This window comes from Heliangelus exortis, chromosome 17, assembly GCF_036169615.1.
Source record: "Heliangelus exortis chromosome 17, bHelExo1.hap1, whole genome shotgun sequence".
Classification (NCBI taxonomy): domain Eukaryota; kingdom Metazoa; phylum Chordata; class Aves; order Apodiformes; family Trochilidae; genus Heliangelus; species Heliangelus exortis.
The window spans coordinates 5,332,734-5,351,269 of NC_092438.1; the positions used below are offsets into that span (position 1 = coordinate 5,332,734).

General features: G+C 35.7%; 1 protein-coding gene across 2 annotated transcripts in view; it reads left to right on the top strand.

Moving 5' to 3' along the window:
- Nucleotides 1–18,536, top strand: part of GRIN2A (glutamate ionotropic receptor NMDA type subunit 2A) — a 139,999-nt gene that overhangs the window by 83,914 nt on the left and 37,549 nt on the right. For both annotated transcript variants that reach the window (XM_071760607.1, XM_071760608.1), the window contains exons 6-10: nucleotides 10,631–10,836; nucleotides 11,686–11,854; nucleotides 11,979–12,132; nucleotides 15,584–15,709; nucleotides 16,668–16,897. In XM_071760607.1, the coding sequence (XP_071616708.1) occupies nucleotides 10,631–10,836; nucleotides 11,686–11,854; nucleotides 11,979–12,132; nucleotides 15,584–15,709; nucleotides 16,668–16,897 (885 nt within the window). The remainder of the gene's footprint in view (nucleotides 1–10,630; nucleotides 10,837–11,685; nucleotides 11,855–11,978; nucleotides 12,133–15,583; nucleotides 15,710–16,667; nucleotides 16,898–18,536) is intronic.

The following is an 18,536-nucleotide window of genomic DNA, read 5'->3' on the forward strand; positions in this document are numbered from 1 at the left end:
TTTGTCACAACAGCTCAGAAGAGATAATTTTAGCCTATTCTTGGTAGGTCTAATGAGGATTAACACAGAAAGCATCATATCAGTGAAGATATGCCACATGGATTTCAGAAGTTTTTTGTGAAACAGACATTTCTTTATACAATTCAAGAAAATAAAATGGATTAACTGAAAAATCTCCTGAAACTTGAGCCTTAACTATGTATGGTTTTATAATGTGACAACTTCAGTACTTTTATTTACTTCGTTTTGTATTGACACATTTTACATTTACAGTAAAAGTACATTTATTATTTATACTGTACTTTATAAAAGTACATTATTATTTATTTAAACTGTGAAATTCTTGTTGAATTGAAGCATAATCCCTATAAAATTTTCTTTAAAAAATTCAGAATCTTGACTTGTGCTCCATCATCCATCATCCATGTCATCTCCATTAACCTCTGTATAGACTAGAAGGAAAAGTTACTAAGAAGAGTAAATAATATTATTTTCTTAGACATGCAATAAAGAGACAGAGTGCATTGACCTAGAATCTAAACAGCTGATCAGAACTCTAGACTTCCTTGTTGAAAAGTAATTTACTGAGACCAGATTCTACTGTGCACTTTTAAAGAAATCCTATGTGTTAATCACATCCTCAGGGTTAATCATATATGCTAAAATTAAAAGAAAAGGTTTATAATGAGTGTTTTTTTTACTTTAAAACTCATTTCAACCTGTGATTGTCAGGCTATGTGTAATCCCATATTTTAAAACCAGGAGACCTTGGAAACTGTTTGCAGTATGAGACTTTAGGAAAAAACCACATCTATCAATCCTCAATTTTATTATTAATCTATGCAGTTATCATGCGTCATTATCTAAATTGCTGCTGAGATCTATGAATTCTTTCTCTTACAGTTTTTGGATCCTATAAAATCAACTTAAAACTCCACTTTGTAAGACTGCAAGATTCTTTATGATATTGAATAATAATAAAATTAGAATTACTTAAGAACACCTAAGTAATATTCTAGTCATGAAAAAACACAGAGAGTAGTCCTAGATTATGCTATTTATTTCTTTATGTTCGTTTGATTAAACTTTAATGTTCAGGATAAATTTAATCCTTTCCAAATGTGTCAGTCTGAATCTTTGGAGAAATCTTTTGCTCAGTAACCTTTATAAAAATTTCTTACCCTATATTGAAATTCTTCAACAGTCTGCATATAGTCTATAATGTTCTGGAAAAGTATCTTACTACTTGGGAATAGTAGTGTGAGGCACTGAAGGGAGAAAATGGTTAGAGAGGCAGCCAGCAATGCCTGTGGTATAATGGTTTCATACATTTTGCACCTTGGAACTTCTCTGAAGAGATCATTCAGAGGACTGAGATTGGTTTGATGTTTTTGAAAACAACAGCTAACAACAGCAAAGAAATACTGGATATATAAATTAGATAATTTCCAAGAAATAACTTGAGTCTGTTTTATCCTTATCCCCTATTAGAAGGTGAAAGATCTGGTGGAGGTTTTGCTGTGTCTAATTGTATGTTGCACAGCCTCAGGACAGGCTCCACCTGCTGCTGTGGTGATGCTTAAGTTTTCTGTGTACAGTTTTCCCTCTGGTAAATCCCTTCCTGCTCATTGCCACGTTTGAGGGGCTTCTTGGAGGGAAAAAAGTCAATGAATAGAGGCTCCTGCCCAGAAAAATATCATGAATCTGCTCTTAGCTGCCCCTTTGCTTTAAAGGCCTTTTGGTAGGGGGCCAGGAGTGTTACGTGGGTGGAGGCAGCCTGCCCCTAGCTGCTGCTTTCCTGTCTGCCTCTCTGTGGCAGGGCTGTGGGACGAGGGCCAGGTTTAATTATGTCAGAGGGGATAAGTGAAAGGCAGCCAAGAACAGGCTGTCACTACCAGAATTATTCTTCTGACCACAAGCTGATCCTTGCCTCTGTGGATGAAGACAAATAAACTGACTAATCAATTATCCTGGCAAGCTGGACACAGCTCTTGGCTATCTTGGGGCACCCCACATTTACATCAGCAGAGCATCACTGCACGCTTTAGAAAGTATAGGGCAGTACCTAGAAGACATGAGAAGGCCCTTTGCCACCCCCTGGTTTGTTTGAACATCTCTCTAGCATCATGTTGACATTCTTTCCAAGATGCATTTCTCACCCACATCTCGCAGCCGATTTCTTTCTCCGTGTAATTTCTCCTTTCAAAGTTCCTCATCTGAGATGTAACATTTCCAGGCAGGGACATGCTTTTACCTGCAGTTACAGTATTGCAATGAGTGTCAGAGAATTGTTTTATTTAAGTCTTATTAAATATCCTCAGCCCTATTTGGAAAACATCAGGTCCTAGAACTTAATTAAATTATTTACTCATGTTTAAGACTGACAATGCAACAGCCTGTTAATCCTTTTAATGGAAGTAATGTGCATAGAAATTGCAGATAACTTACGTAAAAAAGACTACTTGTGTTTTATGTGAAGATTTTTTTACCAATATTCACCTAAAAATACAAATTTTAATATTAAAATTCAATTTTCTTTTGTTTTAGCATAATAATATGCTTTTAGTCAAGCACAGTTTTTCCTAGGTCTCAAAACTGGTAATAATTGGCTTGAGGCTATAGAAAATATGTTCAGCCATAGCTCAAGAGCCATATATCTTACCCCTAGGAAAAGAAGTTTCTTTTCCTTTACAAATGATTCAGTATCAAAACTTTGAAGTGATAACTTCACATATAAAAGGGATTGACTGAGGCATTTGTCCCATATCAGATTCTGAAAAAAGCTGGTTGGATGATAGTAGTTTGAAGACTGAAAATTACTTTTGGGCATGTTCAGCATGCATTCAGCAAGATATTGTGACAGATGCTAAAGCAGCTACTCACACTTCTGACATCAACATCATATGCTGCTGACAGCAGCATCATATTTTTGCTGCTTATCTTGACAGGAAAAGGGGCTGCTGTTCTCTGGCAAGAGATTTTTAAGACAAGCTTAATTTTCTTGTTTCAGTTAAACTTGATAAACTTGCTGGAGTTTACAGGGTTGCCCAGATATCACCAAAGTACTGCAAGAAGACTGCTAGTGCTGATAAACCCTCAGAGGTCCAGTAGTACCAACTGCAACTCCCCCCGTTAAGCTTATCTCAAAGGGATGTCACCTGGTGTCTCACTTGCCCTGTTAACTGCCCCATTTTTTCCTTTTTTTTTTTTAACTTGGATATACCAGGAATTAGTCCAAATTTAAAATAACACACTAGAGTATAATTAACAGAGACAAAATTGGGTGGTTTAAATAACTTCTCACATACGTGTTAGATAAGGAAGGGGAAGCATTTAAAGTTGATGGTAGTATTTAAATAAAGGTAGCATTTAGCATGTGAAGTTTTTCATGTATAAAGATGAGTTCTAGAGTGAAAACAATTTTTACTTGTGCTTCCAGGTAAGTACAAATAAGATTACCAGGGTGGTCTGTATTCTGGAAAATTTGTGAGTTATAAAAGTACTACTTTTCTATAGTCAATGAGTTTTTAAATGCAAGAGTAACAGGTACAACACTGCACAATTTTTTACACTCAGGTTTATTCTGAATATAACCAAGTATCTTTAACTTTCTATTGATGCAGAATTTATTGTAGAACTTCATTTTGCTCTGATTAACTAACATATGCCAGATTTACAAGCTCTATGTGAGGCTGTATACATTTGTTTCTAAGTAGGAATGAGCGAGTGGGCAGAAGGTGGATAATTTCTGCCTGGAATAAATGAGCCAATGTCTTCACAGAGAGCCCCATCTGGCTACTAACATGCACCATCATGTAGCCATGAAAAGACAGCTTTTATATATAATGGTACAACTGACACTTCTCTGGACAAGGACTGAAAAGCCTAACACTCAGATTTCTGACAGCTTTTTGTCAGGATAATAAAAAGTCACCGGGAGCATCAGGTTTCTTGGGAAATCCCAATTGATTTCAGAGCAGTGTTTGTACCAGCTGAAGGATCCTGATGCCTCACGATAGACATTCCCTAAAAACTTGGAGGAAATGCATGTATTTCACAGATGAAATTGCATGATCAAATAATCCATTTGCTGGCACATCTTTTCTCAGTAGGTCTGTGGCCCAACAAGATGCACTATTTTTGCCCACAGCAGAAAGAGCATGCTCTTCAACATTTCTTAGATTATTTTTCCTTTGTACCATCCTTCTTGCTTAGTGTATTTAGTCTTCCTGTAAATATGTCTATTCTGACACTTGCTGTCAAGTAAAAATTGCAGTGTTTCTTTATCAGTGAGCTTTTACTTAGCTTAAAGTCCTTTCCTTTGACCTTTAATGTATGGAATTGTTTGAATTGCACCTGTTGTTATGCAGCATTTCTTAAATCCTGTATTCCCCATGAGGATGGTTCCCTTCCCTCTGCTGCTGCAAAGCAGCCATGGAAAGAAGTGATGAAATGTGCTTCACTCCTGTTTTTTACAACTTCCTATACAACAAGTATAGGAAGATTTGCAGGGCAGCTCTCCCTTTCTGAAGGGAAAGGTATGACTATCTGGACACTTCTGGGGAGCTGCAAGACCTTCACTGAGGGCAGAGGTGACAAAAAGTCTTCCCTCACAGGGAAGTGGAGAAAGGGGCTGTCAGTTTGTTTGGCTCTTTCTTTCCAGTGACATAATCACCTTATAAAATGGCTCCTCTGGCATGAGTTTGAACTCTTGTGCTACCTAGAGTTATTTGGGACATTTCCCAGTACCAAAACTGTACCAGCCACTGAGGATTTGGTGACTAATAATTCTATATTGAAAAATGAGGCTACAGGAGGTGGTGGCTTTTCTTTCTCCCTCTGTTTGTTTCTAATCCCTCTGGGTACTGTGTTTTCCTTTGAGCCCTGCTGGTCTCAGCACTGGTGCCATCCTCTCAGCATAAGGAACAGCCTGAGGGAAGAACAGTACATTTGCATACCCCATATGACATTTTGCAGTAAATTCTGAAAACTTCAAAGTCTTTAAATGGACGTCTTCAAGCCACCCAGGACTGTAAAACAATCCCTATTAATAAGACATGAAAAGTGCTTGCATCGTATTTTGTCATTTAAATTTAGAATGTGGTTGTGAAGTTTGGATCTTCAGAAATAGGAAGCAACACAAGGGTTTGCAGCAGAAGGTATATAACAGATGCTGTTTCTGGAGGAAGAATTTTACTCTTGTGATTTTTCTGTAGCTTCCTGTAGTTGCTAACCTCAAAAACACAATTTATGCTTTTATTGACTTAAAACTTGCCAGAATACCTCTTATTTGTAAGTGGAAAAGTGTGATGAAATAGAAGTATTAAGTAATTTTTCTATAAAGCAAGATAAATTAGGCTTTGCATTTGCTCAGCATTATTTTCTTCACAAAAATCAGCTCAAAAAGTATGTTTGCATTATATGTGTGTGTTTAATGTAGAAGGAACATCTCTGAAAATTTTTCTTTTCAAAAGGTTTGGTTGGGTAGTTCTGGGAGTCTATTTAGTATCCACATTGTAATGTAGGATTTTTTCTGACAAAAGGATGATTGTGCATTGCATACAGTTCCCATCTGCTGGGAAAAGAGGGTGCTAGGACCGAGTTATTTGTTTGTTTTCTGTGAGAAATGCTGGCGTGAGACACATCCTTTTTGTGCCAGCATTGGCACCCAAGGGAGAATGTACTCGGCTCTTTTTTCTCTCTGCTTAGGATCTGCCCTTGCTCTTTTTCTTTGATTCAATGCTCTCTGTGAGGGTGTGTGGTTGGGATTGTGTCAATCATCCTTGTATTATTTGGAGACTGCTTTAGGGTGCAGCCAGAGAGGTGACTCTGTGAGGTACAGCAGTGGGTAACTTTGCAAGTTGCCTGTCTGTGGTAGGCTAGCTACATTTATCTAGCTGTTACATAGAAACACACCAAATACTTCATTATCACCTTCCTTGGCTGTTATCTTTAAAAAATAAAGAGGCATTCATGAAGTGGTCAAACCATGTGTGCAACACCGTGGGTTTGTGAGGTGCTTTAGACAGCGGTGGGTGAGATGAGGACTCTGTCACTACTGATTCAGTCTGACATCAAACAAGCTCTTCTGTGCTCTCAGCTACTTTCTACTTTCCTTCCTGTATCCTGTGGAGATTAAAACAAAGAGACTATTCTAGACAGCATATGAACATAATAGGAAAGAAGGTGTAAGTTAAAAAGCAATACAAAGGTATGTGGACTGTTGCAAGTCTGTACTGGATGCCAAGTTTTGCACCTAGAATAGAGAATCAAGGCTTTGATTCTTTATTGAAACTGTCTTTTCTCATGGAAGTCCCAGTCTTTTGCCTATAAATAAGCTGGGTTTTTTAGTTTGATTATTTTTTTTTGTTTTGCTTTGTTTTGTTTTTTTTCATTTGTTTGGGTTTTGTTGTAATTTGAGGCAGGATCTTTCTGAAAAATTGTTCTATTGGCCTTTTTTTCAAGTGAGGGCCATCGTCTGTATTTCTCTGGGATTGAGACCTGGTCACTCTAACCAGAAATAACAGAAAATTGTCATAAATGTCTAGATATTTTGTGGCATTTCCACAAAGTAGAGTAAAAGGTATTTGTATGCTTCTTTTGGCAGTTCCATAGTGGAATATGTCAGCTCAAATTTTCTTTTTTAGTGAATGTTTCTTTTACACACTACTCTGTTTATAACTTCAAAAATTTTTTTTAATGCAGTTTTACTTTTCCCTTCCATTTTTTTTCTAGAAATACAGGTATATAGTTATAAATTTGTACCTGCTGAGAATAAGCTCATTTTCACTTTCAATTTCTCTAGTGATTGAATTTTAAGTACAAATAGGATGATTTAGGCTGCAGATGAAAGAATAAGATAATTCTTTACTGTAGTGATAATATTTTCCCAGCGGAGGCAGTGTGTTTCTGTCCTACACGTGAATTTACCATTTTTATTTTTGTGACCCTCTTTGATAGACTGGCTATGAATGGTTTCTGGTCTTTGCTAAGAGTACACAGAGAAACTCTTCACTACTGTTCCCTACTGAGGTTTGCAGTTTGACCTGCAAATGGATGTGTTTTGGTGTTCAAACCATTTATCATGAAAAAGATGCATAAGGAATACCTGTCTCAGGTATGCTAATATTAGCAGGTCTGCATGCTAATTTAAACACAGACTCTTTACCTCAAATCTAGATGTTTGGACTTGGAGAATGCCACATTCAGTTCATTTCATCAGTAGTTACAATGATCACCAAGCAGCATGCCCTGAAAATGAGTGCTGCAAAACACTGTAGGCAATTGAATTTTGAAGCTGTCCAGGTTGGTAAACTATTTCACTGTAAAATGCTTTATTCAAATATCACTGTTGTCTCCTACTGAGAGCAGCAACTGAACTTTTCATATTCTACTTTTCATATTTCAAGAACTTTGATATTCTGCAGCATTTGTAATGACCTTCACAGGTGAAACCAGGACTTGTGTGCCCTTTTTATATCAGATCTTTTGCTTTGTTATCCTAGGTAAGCCACTTGAAGAGTCACTGTTGAATAAGGACTTAACATTTGGCTTTGCACGCAAATTCTGAGACTGCCTAAGCAGACCTCTTTATAATGTTCTGGGGCTTTGAGCAACCTGCTCTAGTGCAAGGTGTCCCTTCCCATGCACAGGGGTTGGAACTAGATGATCTTTAAGGTCCCTTTTAACCAAAACCATTCTGACGTTTTTTTTCCCTAAGTATTTAAAGGTTTTAAAGGTGTTCAGATTGGATACTGATTGGATCTAATACTAGATCTGACTTCTATAAGTGAGATAAATGCTGGTCCTGCAGGACATCTGCTTATGTATGCAATTTCATAAATTCTCTTTATTTAGTCAAGAACCTGCTCATATTTTATTTTTGCTTGTTCTACAGCTTTTCTCTCATTTCAACCCTTCACCATGTAAAAAAGGGACACTATTAGTTGCACAAGGATGTTGAAAGAACTAAATGATACATCAAGATACAAATCATTGTGTATATAATTGATACCATTTATATTCTTAATAAAAGTGCTATAATTAGTTGTGCATGAGCTAAAAGTCTTCTAGTACAGATATTAAAATCCTCTCACAGTTGACTGTGCTTTAATTGTATACAACTAAATTCTAATCTCCATCTAATATAAATGGGGGAAAAAAGTGTTTTAATAATTCAAAATTGTAGCTGAATGATGTAAGGACAACATGTAAACTTGGGTGTTATAGGTATTTTAAAATCAAAATACTAAATATACTGGAAATTGTTCATTCCTGAGTTAATTCATCAGCAGCAAAGCAAATCCAACATCTGTGCTAACCATTTATTCATCAACAAGCAAATCAACAGAAACATTTCCCAAACAAAAGGAGTAACTTACAGTCTTTCTAATTACTAACCTTCCTTGTTTGTCATTCTTAGCCCACCAGTGAGGTTTTTCAGAACTTTTCTGCCTTTCATTTTTCCTGACATGGTTATCTTTGTCTTGTACTTGTTTCATTGTGGTTTCTGATACTGTGGGTTACTCATTGTACTGGTGGCACTAGGGATGCAATGATCATGGAATTTGTGCACCACATAAAGCCTAGATGAAGTCAACATGATGCCCTGGGACTGCAGGAGTAGACCTCTTTGGACAAAGAAGTAGGGATGCTCTAAGATACAAGGCAAGGTCTTATTTTTTATTTAAATAAGTCTGCAAGGAATAAAAAAATCCATGGAATGCAACAGATGAAAAATTTTGGACCTAACTGTAGAGGTTTGCTCAACACATATTGCTTCCATACAGATGCAACTGTCAAAAGAAATTAGCACTTCCCCAAATTCAGCCATTTAAAAATATCACTGGTTGTACCCTCTTCAGAACAAGAAAGTGGCAGCTACTCTAGTTGAAGTATGAGAGACTATTAGGATTCCTCTTCTAACAGCATCAAAACAGTGATTATATTTTTTGATAGGTGAACTCACTGCCGTGGGCAGCCTGGATTCCTCTGGGTCCACGTGCAGAGGGAAATGCTCACAATAAGGCAGAGCTTTCTCCCAGGATCCTGCACGGGGTGATTTAGAAAAGCAGGTGCTGCCACTGAACATCCAAATACAATTGACCTTCAGTCACGTTTCTTTTCTTCTTACTCCTTGGGATAGGCAGACACTTGGGCACATTTTCCACTTCTGGATCCATGGTAGTACTTGGCGAGTTTGCTGCTTGGCTGAAATACTGAGCTGGCTGGAATTCTCCCCGTTCCAGATGGCCAACTTCATGGCATGCTTAGTGTGCTGTGTAAGCTAACGTAAACCAGCAAGGCCCTGTTCTGAATGTGATTATATGCCATCACTTGACTATTAAACTGTTTTTTGCATTTAACTGTCTCATACAGTGTTAAATAGATTTGTTTCTCTGTGTATATTTTTTTTCATGCAAAGGCTTTTGAATTTCCTACATGTAAGTGCATAGAGATTTGGCATTTCTGCCTCCTAGTTGAGTAAAACTTCCTGACTTATAAACAGGATGGAAAGAAAACTGCAACACAAGCACGTGCTTATGTGCTTCCCTAAACAAGGAAGGATATAAATAACATTCTCTGGGATTTTTTTGTGATTTGTTTTAAATTCTTTAAAAGACTGAAGGTAGGTGACAATTTCATACTTTTTTTTTTTTTTTGTTTGAGGATCTGTGTCTCTCATTATATTGCTAATTCCCAAATTTTCCTGATGAAACAATTATTTTAGCAACTTCATAATTATGTTAGAACTTATTTTGCTTAGGTAACTGCAGAATTGCTAAGCCATAGTAGTTCGTAAATTCTGTGGATCAAAAGCACATTTATATTGTCTGTCATATCTGCTTGGATAAAATGTGATTAGACTTATGGATTCAAACTAGTTTAACACAATTTGAGAAAGAAAATGCTAGGATTTTCAAATATTTAAATCACACAGCTCTTTCTGGTGTTTGGGAAGTGGAAGGAAAATGTAGGTTAATTTAGAAGCTATAATTTACAAAAGTAAGTAAATAATTTTTATATAAAGTGGGATTTGATTTTTTATTTTCCCCCATGAGATGGCATTAACTTAAGCAGAATAAAGCATGGTTTTTCTAAGTAACTCTTAAATAATGCACAATTAAACTCAGGTTTGCTAAAATGTGATTTGACCTTCAGGTGGGATGGGTTTTGGTTATTATTATTATTATTATTATTATTATTATTGATATTGATATTGATATTGTTAGTGGTTTGTGGGTTTTTTTCTTTTTAATATCTGCTAACTACCCCAAATTAAATCTGATTACAAATGGAGTATCTGGTTTCTGTTGTGAGTCAAATGGAAATGATACATGTCAGCTTTCAGTGCAGCTACAGCCAGGTGATAGTGTTAACTGATGTCATCCAGTCTGTATAAAGCTGTTATCTTTTACAATAAGGTTACCTTATTTTCCCTCTACTTCAATGCACTTTTTCACTTCATGCAATTACTAAAAAGTTCTGAAGTAATTTTGGTAACACAAACCCAAGGCAACTGTCTTTGCCATGTAGTTTCCTGTACCATTATCCCAGCACATTTAATATCAGATCTCATTGGTCAAAAACCAAGCAAGCAGATAGCAGCCTGTGTATCTTGGCTTTTCAGGTGGGGAAATGGGAGAACAACTCGCTGAGCCTCAAGTACTCTGTCTGGCCACGGTACAGCTCCTTCGCAGACAGCGACCCAGACGATAACCACTTGAGTATTGTCACCCTGGAGGAAGCTCCCTTTGTTGTTGTTGAGGATGTGGATCCTTTGATGGAAAGTTGTCAAAAAAACACCGTACCGTGTCGTAAATTTATCAAAATTAAGTAAGCGTTCCTTTTTTTTTTTGTAAATTCTATGTACACTCCCCCCTTTTCTCATTATTTTTTTCCCTTGCTTTTTTCATTGTAAATTGTTATCTGATACTTTTCTTTTCTTGTCCTCTTCCTTCCAGTATTTGCTTTTCCTTCGGTATTTCATTTCCTCTTTTCCTTTCTCACAGAGTATGCTCTTGTTTGTACATCTTCCTTATTAAAAAGTTGAATGGGTCTAGTAGTATACATGTAAGTCTCACTGAATTAAGAAGACTGTGTTCTAATGTTGAATTGTTTTAATGAGTCCTCTTTGAATTGTTTCTGATTTTGTTGAAATACACCTGTCTTAATCAGTCTTTAACAATTAAAAAATGTCTCCTATTGAAAATGTATGTTTATGCTGAAGATTGATACAAGATAAACTACTCCAGCATAAAATACAACTGTGGCAAGCTGTCTATAGAGAAAATTAATCTTCTCAAAGTGCAGAAAGAGATGCAGCATCCATTTTCATTATGGTGAGCTGCTGTGCCTTTATACAGCTTACATCTTGGGGAGTTCTCTAATTACTAAATGACATGAAGTCTTATGTCATGAGAGTAAAGCTAATAAATGTTTCATCTAATCCTAAGAGAGAAATTACTAAGAGGACACTATATCTTGATGGATAAGTGCAGTAGGCTGGAAAGCAACTGCATTCTGGTTAGTAAGAGCATCCTGTGGATTATTTCTTCATTGATTCAGAAAAACATGCTCACTCACAAGTATGACAAAATGCTGCTTCACACTATGCTGAATCTTGCTGTTGTGGTGGTTCTCTTTTTCCCAGTAGAAACGTTTGTTTCTCTTCTCTGTTGACAGCAACTCAACTAATGAGGGAATTAATGTAAAGAAGTGCTGCAAAGGATTCTGCATCGATATCTTGAAGAAGTTGTCTAAAACTGTCAAGTTCACATATGACCTGTATTTGGTGACTAACGGGAAACATGGCAAAAAAGTCAATAATGTGTGGAATGGAATGATTGGTGAAGTAAGTTCTGTTAGGTAAAAGAGCTCTTAAGTAAGAACTTAGCCATGATTTGTTTTAATTATTCTGAAGAAATTGTCTGTTCTCTACTGAGTAATATTGGTGGTGTCTTCTCTCTGTGGCTCAGGTGGTTTATCACCGTGCAGTTATGGCCGTGGGCTCTCTCACTATCAATGAAGAACGCTCTGAAGTGGTTGACTTCTCAGTGCCATTTGTTGAGACTGGCATTAGTGTCATGGTGTCACGGAGCAATGGCACAGTTTCACCATCTGCTTTTCTAGGTATGATTCTCCAACCCTTCCAGATCATTTAATTGCATTTCTATGTATTTCTGATGTGGTTTCAGATACAGTAAGGGAAAACCAACAGTAATGATTCCAATATGAAAAAAATCTCTCTAAGTCTTTAGTTGGGAAAACTACTTCCTCAAAAACTGCTTCTCAGAAAACTTATCTAAGTTCATTTAGCCCATCATAAATGTCTTCTTATATTTTTGACATTCAAAAAATAATTTTAAATCCCCTTGTACAATAGCAAAGAAAAAGAGACTTCCTTAGAATTAGAAGAGATCTGACAGCTCATTTGGTAAGAGTTACCTCTGGCTTCTGAACACCATTTAACAGCACTGGAGAGCTCCTCTGTGCTTTCTCCACTGATAAAATTGAACTGAGGAGTTGTGATGATGCAGTTAACAGTGGACAACAGAGCACAAAAATGAAAGGCTGGACAGGAAGGGGATGGAACGTAAAGAAATAAAGACTTTACTCCTCTTTCCTTGTTTTCTTCTTAAAATTGTTTATGTCTCCTTTCATTATTTGCCTCTCCATTTTTAGTGTTTGTTATTTACTTCTGTATTTGGTGGTTAGCCTGACTATACCTGAAACTGAAAAAAGAATGAGCCATGAGATAGGTGAAAATGTGCCTTGGATGCTCTTATGTTCCAAATAGTGTATTTGGGCATGGTATTTTTTAAAGATATTTCACACAGGCAATAGTGCTAGTGACAGGAAAATCATTTAAATGAAATCGGGGTGAAAAATGCAAATCAGTATTTTCATGTATCTTCTGGAAGAATTAGGGATGCTCAAGTCCTTTGGGTCAGCAGTGGTGCCATTTCCCCGTCACTAGTGATATGGGGGTTTTTTAGATTACTAAGTGTCAATTCTTCAGTTCTACTTTAATCACTTCTGACCATCAAGGGACAGGTTGTTGGTCCAGTATCAGCTACAGCTAGGAAAAAAATAAGCTTTCTTGCTCATGAATCATCATTTAACCACAGTGCTTGTTTTTCTTAGCTATTCCTTGAAGGCACATTACAGAGCTGGTGCAAATAAATATAATGTAATCCAATAACTTCCCAAATTGGATAAACCTCATGCAGTTTTTTTTATGGCTATTATTTTTGTTTCATGAACGAAGGACTTTTTAATGAAACAGGTGGCTGTACTTTCAATGAAAATATTCAGATCATCATTTTCTCTTGTAAAGTCAGTAAATTTTTAAGACTGCAGTTTCAGCATGTTGAAATTATAATTTGAATTGTAAATACTGGGATGTTGTCTAAGTTTGCTGCAAGTGCAGTTTATTTTTACTATGGACACTGTTTACCTTCCTGTTTTGGAATCATTGGTGGAATAAGAATCTATTACCCTGCTTATTTTATATGTTGTTAAAATATTGGTTTTGGTGGTGGGAGGTAAAAGTCAAAGTTCATGGAGAAAGATTTTTTTTTTATTGCTCAATACTCTCCACTGCCATTTGTTTGAAACTTACACTGGCAAGTCATATATAAATAGATTTCAGACATAGCATAGCTTTACTGAAAATTATTACAGAACCTGCTGCTTGCCTGAGGGAAGTTCTCTTTCTGTCCTTTGAGAATCAAAGAAAAGTGGTGAATATGTATTTTGATCTTTAATACGACAGAAAGAGTAACTTAGTTATTGTATTGATTTTGTACTTGTTCAGTCTTGCTGCTTGCTATTCTAAATAGGTTTTTGTTTTTCTATTGCTTCTTTTAATCCTCCACCTCAATACCAGACTGCTTAAATTATTAAAGACCATTCTTCTTAAACTTGTTAAACAAGTGTGCTTGTTTATTACTCATTTTTTCACATCTGCTTTTTTTGCCCTTTGCCTTGTTTAGTATTTCACAAATTGCTGTTGGTATTTCTACACTCTTGCTTTTGATAAAGGTTTTATTAAGCTTGTTTTCTTCCATGAGAATTCTGTCAAAATTTTATGCTAGTTTTATATGACTTTATATGACAATTTATTCCAGCTAATATGTGAATTCATAGAATGTTTGTTGTTGATAGTGATTGGCTACATAATGTCCTTTACCTGTCAGCACTTGAATGGATTTTTCTCTGCCTTTGAAGAATTCTGTTATTTTGCAAACTTACTGTTCTCTTCCAAATAGTTACAGTAATTGAAAGAACTTCATAACCTCTATTAAAAATAAAATAATTTAGTAAATAAATAAATAAAAATACTGCTCCTTAACCTTATTTTTATACAGAGAGCTTAAAATTTCCTTTCCTTGCCTTTTCAGTTCACATCCAAAATCACCAGTGTAATAATGCACCTCTGCTCTCACTCATGGTAGTTCCCTGCAATGATGGAAGAATTGTCAGTGGTTCAAATCTTAATTTAAATTTAAAGAATGAGAAAGTTAGGTTGGAGGAACCATTTGGACTTTCAAGAAACATGCAAAAAACTAATTTCCTGCCGTTTCACTCGCTTCTTGATTGTGTACTGAAATAGTATACTGAGATTTTTTCTTCCCTCAAGCTTCAGAGTACTCTAACACTTGCCTTATCTACCAAAATTAGGATATAAAATTCCCCCAAATAAGTTGACCAAATGAAGGGATACTATTATACCACACAAAACATTTCTTGTGTATATCCTTATACTATGGCAGCTGTCACAGGGCCTCCTGAAATGACAGAGAACTTGGGACTGGGCAGAGGTTATATATATAAGAAATTTGATTCATGAAATACTAGTACTACTAAACTGCTTTTAGCTTTCTATTCCAACCTGCTTCATTTACTTAATCATATTTTTTCTCTCTTTCAAACTGACATTCACTTTTTCTTCAAGACCTTTTGATTTCAGAATTTGCTCCCAGGTGAGAAAGATACTTTCAAAAGGATGTGTTTGCAATTGCTAAAAACACCATCTTCATTGTAGGTAGATGAAAGTGAACACACAAAGAAAAAAGTTTTGAAAGAAAAACATTTACTTTGAATGCAAGTATTTTAATTTTTTTTCTCTAATAGTTTTTCTTGGGTAGAAAATAGGAGAGAAATCTGAATCACCAGATGTATTAAACATACTTGGATTGCTTTTGCTCTGCAGACACAGTCATAGCAGTTGAACCCATTCTGTTGATAAGTGCCTACAACAGAATAAATAGAAATGGGCTACCTGATTGTCAACTGAATAAGCAAGAAGTCAAACCAATTATTTGCCACTCTGTCAGTTAAGGCTTTGTTGAAGAAAAGTGTGCAGCCTTTGGTTTTGAATTGCATTTTGCTTTTAGACTTTAACTGTATGGATTTTGTGTTTTTGTATACTGCTACTTAGTTATTTGCTAGTATTTTGGTTGGTAAAAGCTAATTCAAAGAAAGCCACTGGGCTTGCCTAGATGAAGACATGAGAATTCTTGTGTTGCAAATGATTTAATGAACTGGGTTTCTGTTTCTCTTGTCTATTCTGCTGCAGAGCCTTTTAGTGCTTCTGTCTGGGTGATGATGTTTGTGATGCTTCTCATTGTGTCCGCCATGGCTGTCTTTATATTTGAGTACTTTAGCCCTGTAGGATATAACAGAAACTTAGCACAAGGGAGAGGTAAGCTTTGCATTTTACAAAACCATAAAGCTATAAAAAACCCACATGTATTTCTCATCCCTTGCCGTCCATCTTTTTAAATAAACATAACAATGGAACAAAACAGTAAGAGCAGATATGAAATTATGTTTGCTCCTCATTTAAAATATGATTTCTTGAGGGCTTATGTGCTTAGAGTATTTTAATGCATTGAAATAAACACATGTAGAAGGATGAGTGATATCAGAGAGTTGTATTCAGGCAGTGTTTGGTTGCTATACTGTATCAGTTGTAGAGTGTCAGCTTAAAAAAGCATTGGAATAAATTCTAAAGATGCCCAAGTCATGATTTCAGAGATACTCATCTAAGCTGGTGTGGTTTGGTGAGTAATCTGGGAAAAAAAGCAGGTACATTGCATGGAGTTTTGTATAGTTCCTCTAAAAATTCTAATGAACTCATCTTTGAAGTGAGGGCAGTGGCAAAAGCACATCTCTTTCTGTTTAGCATCCATGGATATAGAAGCATCATTTTAAAAATATACTAGTACAAAAAAATTCATACAAAGCTTGTCTTTGTCAGTGAAAGTTGCAGTTTTATATTATTAGTGTTTTGACTGAAGAATGGGGGTTCCATGTATTTTGGTGTCCTCATCATTACCATTCTTTACTAACAGTTCAGAATGCAGCCTGCTTTTAATTTCTAATTCTGCTTCTCCTCCAAACCCATGCATTTTAATTTTAAAAAATTTGAAGTAGAGGTCACCTAGAAAAATACTGAAATATATTTACAAGCATGTGAATTAAATGTCACTACAACAGAGAGTACCTATAGTAAATCCTGTGATTGCAATGGGAATACAGTGATTATGTATTGAATTATTTTTTTAGCTATATCTTTGTGATTACTTTGTTATTATGTAGGGTATCTCTATAACGTTTAGATTAATTACAATGAAAATAATTGGTCTTTGCAATTACAGAGCCTCATGGACCATCCTTTACCATTGGAAAAGCAGTGTGGTTACTCTGGGGTTTGGTATTCAACAACTCTGTGCCTGTGCAAAACCCCAAAGGAACAACAAGTAAAATCATGGTGTCTGTTTGGGCTTTCTTTGCTGTGATTTTCCTGGCTAGTTATACTGCCAACTTAGCTGCATTCATGATTCAAGAGGAATTTGTTGACCAAGTGACTGGACTGAGTGATAAAAAGGTAAGTTTTCACATCTAAAGAGGTCAGTGTCCATTCTTTGTAATCCTACAAACTGAAAAAATGAGACTGTTCTCAAAGTCTTTGAGGTACCTTTTCATAAGTTATAGCATTAATTGAAAAGTACCTTTACTTTGTGATGCAAATCAATTACTATGTGATTAAAAGGGATACCTCAATGTATCCCTTGTATCCAATGTACAAAAGTCTGAAAAATGGAAAAGTCAATTTAAATGCAGGGAAGGCATCTTTAAAAGTATTTGTTTGGGATGTTAAAAATATATTGAGAAAATATTCATAAACCCAGAAGCTATCCAGTAACTATTGGAAGCCAGTTAATTCTCCTGAAAAACCCCTCCTTTTGTTTTCTTTGTAGTGTGTAAGAAACTTCAGAAAGGTTGCGGGTTGTTGTATCCCATGGAAGTGAGATGTTTATAGACTAAGGTGCAGAATTTTGATGTATTTAGGGAAGGTGCTGACCTAATTCAAGAACTTATGTGAGAATTGCACTTTAAGCAGTAGATTCTAATAGTTCTCCTAAACCATACTCAAGTTTCACACATACTGACAAATGATAAATACACTTATTTTCTCTATTCTAGCTTGAGTCAACTTTCTTTTGCTGGAAGTATACTTTACAGATCTTTTTCCTTGTGAATTTTAATCAGTAGTCTTAATAATCAGAAACCTAGCAATTTATTTAGTTAGTAATTTTGTGTGACTGCTTTGTTACAGTGGTGTTTCATTGAGGGATTGAAGCTCATTTGTTGTGGTGGATATGCACAAAATACTTGCTTTAAAATGAAACTAAATATTGACGTTAAGAAGTAATGTTTAAATATAACACAGCACAGGAGAGAACTTCACAAGGGATTTATATCAAAGGACAGAAAATAAAGGAAACAGTTAATAAAAAAAGCCAATAGATCAGATAGCCTTGTGTCTGCTTTGTTTTTTTTTTAACTGCTTTTTATGACCAGCCTTTGACTGATCTGAAGTATCAAAGCTTGAATTGCAAGCATGGCTAGAGGAAAGACAGATAAAAAGAAGCAAAAAATTATAGCAGTTTTGTTTTCATTAGGTTGTGTTGTTGCAAAACCTTTGAATGAGTATGAAGACTTTTAAATATACCTCTATTTTAAGATAATATTCTTAGTAAAAGACAGATAAAAGCTATTCTCCTGAGGACTAAAAAAATAAACAAAACAAAACAAGCAAAAAAATTATCTGAGAAATGTCTGTCCCCTGTTTGTGAGAAAGTACAGTGTTTTCCTGGGATGTCTTGGGTTTGGCAGGGTTTGCTTTCCACCTGGCACAGCACTAGAGTTCAGGTCTGCCAGTGCCTCCTTACTCCCTCTCTCTGTTGCCTGTTTGCTACTTTTACCTGAGGGCTGGGAAAATTTCAGTATTTTTTCTGTATCCTTATTTTTGTAAATTTTATATTCTCTTTTACAATTAGGATTTTATTTCCATAAAAACCCAAATAAAATAGGAAATTACTTGAAAGATAAAATCCAATCTACTTTTCTTGCAGTCTTCTGATCATTTATTTGATCTGTGGCCTTTGTTTTCCTTTGTAGTCCTTCAGAATTTACTTGAAGCACACAGACATAAATCTGACATAGAGGTGTTACTGATTAAA